This window comes from Halichoeres trimaculatus, unplaced genomic scaffold, assembly GCF_033239565.1.
Source record: "Halichoeres trimaculatus isolate MK-OKI-2021-1 unplaced genomic scaffold, fHalTri1.1 fHalTri1_scaffold_8, whole genome shotgun sequence".
Classification (NCBI taxonomy): Eukaryota; Metazoa; Chordata; class Actinopteri; order Labriformes; family Labridae; genus Halichoeres; species Halichoeres trimaculatus.
The window spans coordinates 923,633-936,704 of NW_027437186.1; the positions used below are offsets into that span (position 1 = coordinate 923,633).

At 39.8% G+C, this 13,072-nt stretch overlaps 1 protein-coding gene across 5 annotated transcripts in view; it reads left to right on the forward strand.

Moving 5' to 3' along the window:
- inpp5f (inositol polyphosphate-5-phosphatase F) overlaps positions 1-13,072 on the forward strand; it is a 40,922-nt gene that overhangs the window by 23,529 nt on the left and 4,321 nt on the right. For all 5 annotated transcript variants that reach the window (XM_074675528.1, XM_074675530.1, XM_074675531.1 and 2 more), the window contains 6 exons: positions 964-1,088; positions 1,238-1,315; positions 1,451-1,571; positions 10,949-11,077; positions 11,603-11,720; positions 11,832-12,030. In XM_074675528.1, the coding sequence (XP_074531629.1) occupies positions 964-1,088; positions 1,238-1,315; positions 1,451-1,571; positions 10,949-11,077; positions 11,603-11,720; positions 11,832-12,030 (770 nt within the window). The remainder of the gene's footprint in view (positions 1-963; positions 1,089-1,237; positions 1,316-1,450; positions 1,572-10,948; positions 11,078-11,602; positions 11,721-11,831; positions 12,031-13,072) is intronic.

Sequence of the window (13,072 nt, forward strand, 5' to 3'; positions counted from 1 at the left end):
ACAATTTTAGTGATGAAGGGGGAAATTGTAGGGAGGCATTGTTTAATGAGGGACGATGGGATAGGGTCTGAGATGCAGGTGGATGATTTCATGGAAGAGACAATTTTTGACAGCTCAGTTAGGGAGATGGATGAGAACTTGGAGAGAGGTGAGGTGACAAGAGGAAAGGAGGGAATGGAGGAGACATGAACAGGGGGTGGTGTTGATAAGGAGTGGTAAATGGAGTCAATTTTTGACCGGGAGAATGAGAGGAAGGAGTTGCATGTTTCTGAGGTAAAGGAGTGAGAAGTGTTATCAATGGGGTTGATGAGTTTGCTAACGGTGGAAAAGAGAGCCTTTTGGTTATTAGAACTGGTGCGGATTAGGTTTGAGTAGTAGGTGGAGCGGGCATGGATAAGGGCAGATTTGTGCAGTTGTTTGTGCTCGGTCTCATGACCCTCTGACAGGCAGTGCTGGGGGTGAGCGTGCACAGACATATTGTCAAGGTAATGAGCATGAGGACAGAAAGAGCAGCCAGTGGAGGCTGAGGGATAGCTTTTGACCCAGTGCTACTCTAGGCCTGCATCTCTCCCAAACATTTTCATTTTTATTTGTTGACTCAACGGATTGTTATGTTTGGTCTTCATCATCATGTCCGACTAGTTTTTATGTAGTTTTCGTCCATGTTAAGGGTTTGTTGACAAACATTTTATGTCCTAGTCAATGAAATTAACGCTGCCTAAGTGTGATCCCTCCTGTAGGCAGTCAGACACCTGAGCTTGCATGTTTTTGGTATTGGGTAATAAGGCTCAGGGTGTGACCTCTCTTGTTTTTCATTCATCTGTCCATGATGCTCAGGTGGCAGCAAACTTTAATCCAGCTGTTTTCATGGAACAGAATGCTGGAAGAGTGAAACATGAAGTCCTTTTCCCTTAAAAGGTTTTTACAGAAACCAGTGACAGCCCTCTTCCTGTTTCCCTTCAGGTCATCCTTAACTTAGTAGATCAAAGTGGACGTGAGAAGATAATCGGGGATTCATATCTGAAGCAAGTCCTGCTCTTTAACAACCCCAACCTGACATATGTTTCCTTTGACTTCCATGAGCACTGGTGAGACACACACACACACTTACAGACACACACACTCACACACACACACACACACACACACACACACACACACACACTCTTCCAGCTTTGATCTAAACGAACCCCCCTGTGATGTCTTTTCCCACACACTGATCCTTTACGGCTCACAGTCGAGGTATGAAGTTTGAAAACGTGCAGATCCTGACAGACGCCATCTCTGACATCATCACGGACATGAAGTGGGCCTGGTGAGTGGTAATCAGTATTTCAGCATCAACTCCTGCTTCTCCTGAAAGGCGTGCCATTGTTTCCAGTAGAGGTTCTGTAGAAGTTGTGGTAAGGGTCTGACAGAGTCCTGTGATGAAGCTTCTCTTCTCTGTCAGGGTGGACCAGGCTGGAGTCATCTGCAAGCAGGAGGGCTTCTTAAGAGTCAACTGTATGGACTGTCTGGACAGGACTAACGTGGTCCAGGCTGCTGTAGCTCGGGTGGTGATGGAACAACAGGTAGGCTCTGAGGGGGAAAATGTAGATCTTCTATTATACAGAAACACAACTCTGCACATCATTCACTGTCTGTGCCTTTTTGAACTGAATAGCTCCTTTGGGCCAGCTAGCTTTCTATGACTGTATCTTTATTTCTCTAGTAGATGAGACAGAACAACAATCAAACAGTGAATAAAGGAAATCATTTACATTGACTAATCCTAAGGCTGATTTGTGGACACCACCATCATGGCTGGCCACCATTACTGCAGTGGAACAGCGGTGTCTACTACCACCCGCTGGCTGTGAGAGCGGTAGAGATGTTTGTTAGAAAAACGTTACAGAACCACAAGACTACGGTAATTAGAGGGCCATAAGGCTTAAGTTATATTATGCAGATGAAGTATTTTACCCAAGTCAAATATCTATTCAAAAAGTAACGTAAAAAATGTGAAATTAGGTGGAGAGTTCATGCTAGACTCTAGTTACGACCAACCTCCAGAAGTCACTCATAACTAGTGTTTGACAGCAACAAAACAGGCTAAAACACAAACACTCATCTAGTATCATGTCTCACAAGAGCAAAGATGGGGCCATGTGTTCCAGTACTTCTACAGAATTCTACCTGAGACAATAAAAACCCGAACCCAACCTCAGCCTGAGCTGACAGTCGTGTTATTGCACTGCAGCCCGTCTTAACTACACTACCAGATCTTGAAAATGACTGAAAAAATCACAACTCCATCTATTAGCTTGCAAGTTGGATAGAAATAGAGAAAAAGTCAAAAAGTATGACTAGCTGCCTCTTATCTGCCTTTTGTTGCATTTTACACAGTAAACAACCAGTACCTTCAGTAAACTCACAGTTAGCTTTTTAGCTGTCATGAGCAGCTCACAGCTACGTTTCCACAACACAAAACACCAACAAACACTCTACATTTTAAATAAACTATGTTGCTCACCCATTGGTGACTTTAGTCCTCACAGGCTGATAAATCCAGCTGCAACCGCTGTTCACCGTAAACTTTAACATCCAACCATCCCGCTTTACTCGCCATCGAAAGAAAAAAGATCATCTGGTTCTGGAAAAGTTAAGTAATGTCCTCTGTTTGTTGAAATTTAACTGCGGTTCTTTTGTTGTTTATCCCCCAATCAGCTGAGCTGAAGTTACATCTTAGTGCTGTGAGCCTGTGCATGCTAACCAGCTACGCTTTCCTGTTTATCTCATGAATATTCAATTAGCCATGGGCTGCTTGGGAACAAGCAGGATAATCGCTACCTGGTATCCACACAAAGAAAGTTCTTCATATGAAATAAAAACAATACACATGAAATAATATATAGAAAAATATGAAGTAATTATAATTTTTCATTTACTGACACTGTGTGACTGATTACTGGGTACCATCTTGTGGTGATGATGTAACTGCAATGGTAAGTAAGGTACAGTAGTGTACAGTAATCCATTGCTGACTAGCTGTCAGAGCAAGATGAATAGTTTGATTGATTTTGTTAGACAGTGGCCCAGAGTTACTGATGGCAGTAGATATGTGCATTTTGTTTAGGATATGGATAGAAATAGGCAATTATGTTGTATTTTAAATTTTAAGACAAATTAACTACTTTTACCACCTATTTGCTAGCTTGCTATCAATATCTAGCTAACTTTTTTAAAATATACAATACAATATATGGCTTTCTAAGGACTATGATGTTTGTAGTTGCTAAATGTTTGGGATCTTCTTCTTAGATTCTTTGGCCTTTGAACAAATATGTCTGTACAATCTATAATACATGTTGCTTTGGGATAATTTTCACTGAACAATGTGGCCGAGTTCTTTAAGTGTCTCTGGGCAACCATGCAATTACCCTCTCACTCATTAACTTCGCAAGCACTGGTCTACAGAATGTAAAGATACCACAAGCTTTGCTCCTGCTTATTCCAAATCGTCTACCCAAGTCTGCAAACATCAATCCAAGACAAAGTCTCATTGGAATAAGCAACAACTGGTCATGTACTGCCACCTTGGTTCTTCTTAACTTTGGGAGAAAAGCATGAAGGGCTAAAAAAAGTTGCCAGAAACTGCCGATATCTATTCCTTTGAAAAACTTTGAATCTTTGTCATAGGCTGAGACTGATTGGGCAGGATCGGTTTGTGTAGAGCTGTCTTTCATCAACTTGTTTGAACTGTAGTTTTGTTGATTACTTTCTAGCCACTGGATTCAAACATCACACTTCTGTGGAGGAATTATTTTTTCCATTTCCTCAGTATTCACACGATTGTCAGATTGTGTGACTTGGACCACAGGACTTGTGTTGACTGATGACTTAAGTCACCTTCGCTTGGGGGGTCGTCTACCACATGATTTTCCCTGACAAAAAATAGGAAGAAAATACAAATTCACACACATTTGTGTTAAACAGGAACCAGAAATAAAAAGGCAAGCCACTGAGAGTTGTGCTAACATTTAAATTTCTCTCACTGAAAACTAGTACTATTTATGGCCTTTTGAAGAACGAAACAAGTCAAACTTACATGCAGTTTGTATCCAAGATGCAGCACTGGATACGGGTGCTCTTTGGTTGGTCTTCCATCCACAGTGTATTCCGCACACCTATAGAAGTGCAAAATCAAAAAAAGATAAATATAAGATGAATGAAAGTTTACTTAAAATTAAATTAAATAATTGTTGATGTGGAAGCCATGACAGAATTTGCCTTGCATTATTTAACTTTTTAACACACCTCAGTTTGCCACCACCCTTCACCTTCACTTGTTTACTGTTTTTGTTTTCTGATTAACCTACCTCTAACTGAAGCTTTTACTCTCTGATCACATAATCATGACATTCTTCTCAGGTAAGTCTCAAATATTCATTTAGCAGAGAAAACATTTTTAAAGTCTCCCTTTTAGAGAAGTGAAGATAAAAATGATTTATCAAAATCCTTTTCTCTCTGCCCTCAGATCCAGCATTTTTAATACAGATATCAATCAATCAATCAATCAATGTTTATTTATAGAGTCCTTTACAGAACCCAAAAGGCCCCCAAAGTGCAGCTTAGGATAAAAGGAACGATACATAAAAAAGAAAAGATACATAAAAATGCAAGGGGAGGTGTGCATAAGGGTGCATAAAAGCCATTAGGAAGAGATAAAACAAGTTAAAAACTAACAAGAGCACGGTACCTAAAAGCCTTAGTCAGGGTTAAAAGCCAGTCTAAAAAAGGTGAGTTTTAAGTTTAGATTTAAAAAGACCAAAGTCTGTGGTGGTGCAGATGTCTGGGGGCAACTTGTCCACAAAGAAGGTGCAGCGATGGAAAAAGAACGGTCCCCCCACTTTTTATATCTGGACCTTGGAACGTCTGGGAGGAACTGGCCAGAAGAGCGCAGGAGCCTCGTATGGCTGCGTAAAGTTAAAACCTCTGACAGGTAGAGAGGAGCCAGGCCATGAATGGCATTAAAAGCAAACAACAAAAGTTTAGAAGTTCAAAAGTTGTCATATTTTCTGTACTACCTTTCTACGATGACAATAAGCTCCTTTCCTCAATTAGGATGGTAGTCCACACTGTAAAAAGATAAAAAAATAAGTTTCTAACTCATAAAAGAATACATTAGGCTGTGAAGGAAAACTGAGAACAAACTGTTCATGCATTTTGACCAGAGATAACCATCACCTGGCAATCAACCTAAAAGTGGACCTAAGGGTTTAAAAAGCTTACCATAGCCATTGGATCAGAGTGCTTAACCTTCTGAATGAAGGGACTGCTAGTACCTTTAGCTAAAATTGGAGCTTATGATATTAATTATTTAAAGCATTTAACGAATCTAGACTTGATTTTAGCAATTCACAGCTACCTGTTGTTGTTACCGTGTCTGTTTACCTGCCTGCAGGGTGTGCAGTGGCTTTTGCATTACACCAAACTGGGTGTGAGTAGTTTGACAAAATAACAGCTGGAAATTAAAATGTTTCCACAAAATACTTTTCAGATTTAAAACAAAAATTTTGAGTAACCTCTCTACTATTTCTGTAGCCACAGATGAGAAATTTAAGGGCGATTAAAGGTATAATTGGTAGTTTGATTTAGATACACTTTTTGTTATGCTAGTTAAAATGATCTATATGTACCGATGGCAAGAAATACATGATGTGGTCTTAAAGTAGAGCAGAAAATATCCACTATCTACAGCAGGAGTAAAACAGGGAAAACACCAACCAATCGTCATCCAAGGACACTTTGTTTGTAAACCAATCAAATCCCATCGCCGTTCTGCCCGCCTCCTGGGTGTACATTTCACTGGCGTGCTCATGATTCAGTGCGCGTGGCTGAGCTGAGAAGGAAGGAGCAGCGCTGCAGAATGGCGGAGAAGCTACCTATACCCCAACAGACCTGATGGGGTACTTGGGGGGTACTTGGCTCTGGGCTGTAGTTCGGATCAGACTCTAACAAACTCTCACCACAGGGGCTCTGACAAGCAAAAAAAAAAAAAAAAACTGTGATATTTGGTTAGTCCTAGAGAAAATGTACATGTACTATTTGTATTATAGCTTTACTCCTGATTTCATGTCACAGGTAAAAGTGGACGATTCTAGCATGACAGTCGCGAGTACTGACAAAAGCCATGTTTGTTTATTGTTTTTTTTAGCTTTACGTTTTAACGTTTTGGTGTTTTCTTACATCTAAATGAGACATGACTCTACGTAGTGCAAGACATAAAATGATGTGCTGAGTCCGTCTTTCAGTCATTCACAATTATAGTTGCGAGTCAGCGACGCCCGTGCATGTGAGCGGGGGCGTTGCTTTGGAGGAGCTCCAAGGGGAGGGGGAGGAGGGGCTAGGCAGAGTCCTGACGAGATGCTACATTCAAATTCATGCTAGTTTTTCAGGACTGCCAACCCTGCCTTTCAGCTTTTGAAGAATCCAAAATCACCAACACTGTGGCTATAAAGGGCTGGCTTCGCTAGCTGAACAGTGCTACATGTTTCACCAGAAGTCTAGGCAGCTTCATGAAAGTTACAGTTAGATGAAACAATTGACAACATAGTATGTTGACTTACCACAGTGTTCTTATTGGGGACAGAGTTCTTTCTGTTAAGATTATTAATCCACTGTTGACGAATAGCCACATCCTCCGCCCGTCCGGGAAGTCTGTGCAGTCCATAAGGTGTCAGACAGGGACACTCCTCCCGAAGCAAAGGCTTGTGCTGAAAACACTCATTTTTTTCAAAAGCTGTAGTTTTCCACTGCTGTTATGGCAGCCTAAACCTGCACACATTCTTCCTGATCTCCCTGGCATAGTTATATTACGGTGGTAAAGCAGAAATAATATGGTATTGGATAATTCTTCAGACTAGGGATGCACAATATTGGATTTTTGCTGATATCCGATATGCCGATATATCGAAACCCCTTTTGGCTGATACCGATACCGATAATCACAAGTTTGTTGTTTTTTTCACTGTAAAGAAAGCTAAGTCTATTCTGTACTGGAATTCGTATGTTACTCTAATTGTGACGGTCTTATTTGTTTAAGAAACACACATAAAACAAGACAAAACACATTTGATTTTACCATAAATAAGAAATGTATTATTTTTTCAAACTCAAGACATTCAGTATTGAAATACAGAAAAATAATTTCTTTAGATCACATGGACTGTAAATGTACAATGCATTTTTAAACATAACCAAGTTGCATTTGATTATTTTAGCTTTCCCCACCTTATTTTTATTTTGTCTTTTGTACAATACACACTCTTGGCATTTTAGTTATGTTATTTTGTCATATCATCACAGAATTATCATATTTGAATTTTATCATTTACTGAAAATAAATCTGAAAGGGATTTCATTTTTACAATTGATGGAAAAACCTCTTCCATATAATTCATGTATGGCTTAAAAAGTGAAATAGTGGTTTATGTGGACTTTAATGAGTTTGTAGAAGTAAAGACCTCTTTACTTGTCACTAGAAGTGTCAATATTTACTTGTGTTTCTTTCTCATCACTTCACTTTTATCTCACGGACTGTCTCACGTTAGTGTTGTTGTATTGTAGTTTTACCAGTCAGAAATTGTAAAATAAGAATAATCTAACAGGAGCTTAATTGTCATGAGAGTCCGGAGGGAAAAATCAAAAAGGTGGAGGACCCAAATGCAGATTTAAATAAAACTTTATTTTAACTGAACTAAAAAACTCAAACCAAACACAAAAACTCCAACAAAAGAACAAAACCAAAAAAAAACACAAAGAAACTCACTAGAGGCTCTGGAGACACAGGAGGCACAAAGACACAGCGACAGGGACAGCAACAGCAAACAAAGACAGCATACAGCAAACAATGAACCCACACTAAACACACTGAACACAGAGACTATGTAGACAGGGAGTGATTGGCACAGGTGTGAAACAAGACACAGGTGAAACACATGAGGAGCAATCAACAAGGAGGGAAACACTAGGAGAACCAAACCAAACACAGGGAAACTCAAGACAGAGACTAAATACATATAAGACACCAAAACACTAGAAATGATCACAAAAAGATATACACATGACAAGAACCAAATCAAAAACACAAGAAGCATGAACTAAAGACAACAAGAGACACAGACATTCCACAAGACTAACACAGGTGACACAGAGCAAGAACAGAATACAAAGAAACACAAGGGCAAAAACACAAGAAAACTCAGAAACACAGAAACCAAAAACCCAAACCATGACATTAATTACTGTTTACCCCTGAACTCAGAATTTCCTACTGGGAACTCAGGGGTGGTGTGGGTGCTCCAACTTACAAGTTGGAAATTCTGACCTTGGGTTCACACTCAAAACTCAGAAATTCTGACTTCAGAGTTCAAGTGGAACGCAGCAGATGTCAGAGACATTAGCTGCTGTAACGGCCGCAGAAGGAGGACAAACCAAACGTTAAAGTTATAGAGAAAAACAGAAGAACTTACTGCATCTGAGATCTGTGAGCTCAAAAAAGCATCAATCAGGATTTGGAGGCAAAATATAAGGTGGATACTCTCAGTTCTGTCAGCTGTTCTGATAATTTGACCTCCACACATTTGATGGTGCCTGTAAAATCACATGAAACTATTAAGATTGAGAAAATGACTTTTTTCATGTTTTCCTGCTTCATGTTTATTAAAGTTTTGAAAACAGAAATAAACATACAGATACGCAAACAAAAACAGGACAAAACATCTCAGCTCATAGAGTCACAGTCCAACAAACAGCTGGAAGACTCAAGATTCACACAAAATCAATTCAATCAGGAGAGGCTTATACCCCAGAAAGAGTTATAAACAACCTTTGATGAATACATGCAAAGAAAGTTTGGTGGTTAGACCCCATCAAGCATTGAGCAAAATATTCAATGTAGGGGGAAAATAGCTTTATGAATTCTAAATATCCTGCGGTGGAGTCTAGACACAGGTGGTGGTGAGAGTCTTGAGAAGGCTGGATCTGGAAGATTCGGGGAGGAGCAGAACTGAGCGATGGAGACTGGTGCCCAGGGAGGAGCAGGGTCGTAGCGAGAGCCTGAAAGACAGCTGACAGCAGAAGAGACAGCATTTAAACTTTGACAGCTACAAAATGATTGGCTTATGATTAAAGCGGAGTCACTGTGTTTGGATAGAGAGGAAAGTTGACAAGCCCCCCGGTCAGCTGATAGAGAGAAGCGGGAAAGAGTGAGTGAAGGAACAGAAGAGTGTGAGCACCCAGTCTTCCTGACTGAACTTTCGCTAAGCTTCATTACAAATATAAAAAAATAACAGTCATTATGCAGATTTCCAGATTTGGTCTAAACAACACCCCCTGTGAGAATAGCAGAAATATCTAGATTCTTATACGACAGAAAGGTTCCCCTATCTAATGAAATGCATTCCTCCTCTTCTTCATTCTTGGTCTTGTAACCTGAATGTCAGAAAGTCCAGTGGCGTGTGTTTAAGTCTGATCCTTTGTCAGTGTGTTTCAGATGGGACTTTGTCTGTTATCCAGTTCAAAAGAATGCATCTTCTAGCATAGAGTGTCAGCATTTCATACAGCGTCCCTTTGTAATCCTCAGATGGAGGCAGTGTATATTGATAATAATAATAATGATTAATGATTAATTCATTAATTAATTAACTAAACTCAAGCCTTGTAGACTTGTATTACAATCATCATTAATAACCTACAAGAAAGAAACAAAGCACTGCAGAATAGGGCTGGTATTAACAATAATATGAAAAATAAATTAATCTCACACTAACTAAAGTGCAGAAATGTAAATAAGACTAAGTCCCTTGCTCAACCACTGAAGTATGACAACATATGAAATGCACTTTTTTATAAAATGAAAATGAAACACTGAGTGAACTTAAATGTTATACGTATAAAAATCTCACTGATCTCTCATCAGTAACAAAACACAAACTAAGGTGCAGAACTATAAATATAAAATATAAATATAGCTTTGGCTCAACCACTGAAATATGGCACTTTAAAACTCTTTTTTTAAGTGCAGCTTTTGCAATTTCAAAATTGCATTCTATTACATTGCGATGTCAGTTTAAATTTGATTGATTGTTCAGCTCTAATCTCTGTGATCAGCTGTTAACACTGTGATCAACTGTTTTCTCTGTGATCAGCTTTTATTCCTGTGATCAGCTCTCCATGATCAGCTGCTATTTCTGTGACCAGCTGTTATCTCTGAAGTCTGCTGTCAACTCTGTGATAAGCTTTTGTCTCTGTGATCAGCTGTTATCCTTCTAATCAGCTGTTATCACTGTGATCAGCTGTTATCACTGTGATCAGCTGTTATCACTGTGATCAGCTGTTATCCTTCTAATCAGCTGTTATCCCTGTGATCAACTCTCATGACTAGCTGTTATCTCTGTCATCAGCTGTTATCTGTGATCAACTGATATCTCTGCAGTATGCTATTATATCTGTAATTGACTGTTTCTGTGATCAGCTCCTCGTGATCTGCTGTTATCTCTGTCATCAGCTGTTTTCTGTGTAATCAGTTGTTGTCTCTGTGATCAGCTCTCCGTGATCAGCTCTCTGTGATCAGCTGTTATTTCTGTGATCAGCTTTTATTCTTGTCATCAGCTCTCCATGATCAGCTGTTTTCTCTGTGATCAGCTGTTGTCTCCGTGATCAGCTGTTATCTCTGTGATCACCTTTAGCTCTGAGTCCTGAACATAAATCTCCTCCAGCCACTCTTTTAAGTTTTGTTTAGTTTACTGTCGTGACTTAAGTCCTCCCTTCTCCTGGTTAATCAATCCTTGCAGTTTAAAGTTTTGCCAGCTGACCCCTGTTGTAATTTTCCGACTGATGAAGAGAGAGAGATGAAGATGGAGTTGTAAAGTTGCTTTGTATAAAACAGTCTTCTTTCTTTATACAGCTGAAAAAGCTTGGTGTGATGCCTCCAGAGCAGCTTCTGCCCCTCAAATGCTACAGAATTCACCAGGTCATGTGGGCCAACAACGGAGACACCATCAGCAGACAGTACGCAGGCACAGCAGCTCTCAAGGTATCTGAAGGACTAAGACATGACGTCTTAGAGTGTTTTCTCACATAAGGGCTAGAGAGTCTGTTTTTAGGGGGGCAGACACAGTTCAGTCAGTAGAGACATATACACCAGAAAGGGTTATGAACTGATTTAATAAATAAATACAAAAATAAAGTTTGGCAGTAAGACTCAATTAAGTGTTAAGCATATTAATCGATGTAAAGGGTACAATGACGTCATGAATTTTGAATATCCATCTAATAAATGCAAAGAGAAGACAAAGAAATAAAGTTAAGATAACACAAGCGATAAGGTAACCACCAGTGGAGATAGAAAGGAAATATGATAACTAGAACATAACCTCTAATGTCCTGGCTGAACTTTCACTAAGCTTCATTTCAATAGATCATTTATACAGGACATTATTTGAATTAACACATTTGTCTTTGGGATGACAAATATAAGTTTTGCTTTTAAACAAAATACTTGAGTAAATTTTCCTAAAACTGCATATCTACCAGAGACTTTAACAAACATGTCTTTCAGGGAGATTTCACCAGGACAGGGGAGAGGAAACTGGCTGGAGTCATGAAAGACGGGGTGAACTCAGCCAACCGCTACTATCTGAACCGTTTCAGGGACGCCTACCGACAGGCAGTCATTGGTATGGAGAGCTGATGGATTTCATGGCAGTGTTGAACTTCTATCTGTGCTCATGCTACACCAGCGTTAGCCCCCTCAGTGACCTTTCTCAACCCTCTGCCTGGCCTTGCAGACCTCATGATGGGCATACCAGTGACAGAAGACCTCTATTCCATCTTTAGTAAGGAGAAGGAGCATGAGGAGAAAGAGAAGGAGAGCCAGAGGGGAGCTCAGGAGCAGGTCAGCCTCCTGCTGCAGACCTACATGCAGCTTCTGCTGCCTGATGACGAGAAGTTCCATGGAGGCTGGGCCCTCATCAACTGTGACCTGAGGTAAGGGTCCAGCTGTCACATCCAGTCAGTAATGATAATTACCAATAACTGATAACTGAAATATTACACTTTCATTAAATGACACTTTTTATAACCCAGATCTGAATTGCTGAAAAAATTAAAACACTTCATTTAACTTAATGTAAATAACAAAAGGTTAATATAAATTAAACCAAGTTAATGACAATCCAAACAAATAATAACACATGAAAGCAAAACGGATGTTTGCTCTCTCCTGTCACAAAGTTCAGCTATAACTGATGATTTTTATTTCAATTTCAATGTTTTCTGCATCTGTGTTTTTTTTCTTTGTTGTCATGAAAATTCAGACTTTTGTATTTCAATCTTTCAGGATTAAAATTTAAAATAAGTTTTCAAAACTCCTTTTAAGGCCAACCCTAACAGTCACTTTTCCCCCTCCCCTTGGTCTCACTCCTTCATCTTACACCTTCATCTACCCCTTTCTCTTGGTCCTCAACATAAGGGGGGAGGGGTCACAACACGCCCCTAAGAAAGGAGATGCCACTCGATCGCTACGTCTTCTCCCCTTGCCTCTCTCTGGCTGTCGTAGGCAGAGCGACTGTTTCTCCTCTTCCAAAGCGAACACATTTTTACAAAGTGATGATAAACTGATGTCAGATTAGGGCGACACATTCACAACAAACAGACTTCACTACCATGGACTGCATTACATGAGTGATGAGACAGCTAAGCTGGGAAAAGCTATCCTTAAGCTGACGTTATTGTATTTGGAAGCTATAATATGTAGCTGCTCTAAACACTCAGACTTTAAGGTGGAGTCAACAGTTCTTCTCCTGCTTTAACATCCTCTCACTGACCATTCCTGTGTCTGCTCAGTAACACACAATGGACACAATACTCTCTGTGTAAATAGAAAACAAGGGCCAGAGACTGAACTATACATTATTCAGGCCAACTCACACATTAGCTCAGGGGCACTGAAGGAAAGCTGTAATCTGATCATGTGTGTGAAGCTCAGCCTTTAGGCTCAAGGCACAGTCAGGACCCTCTAATATTCCTT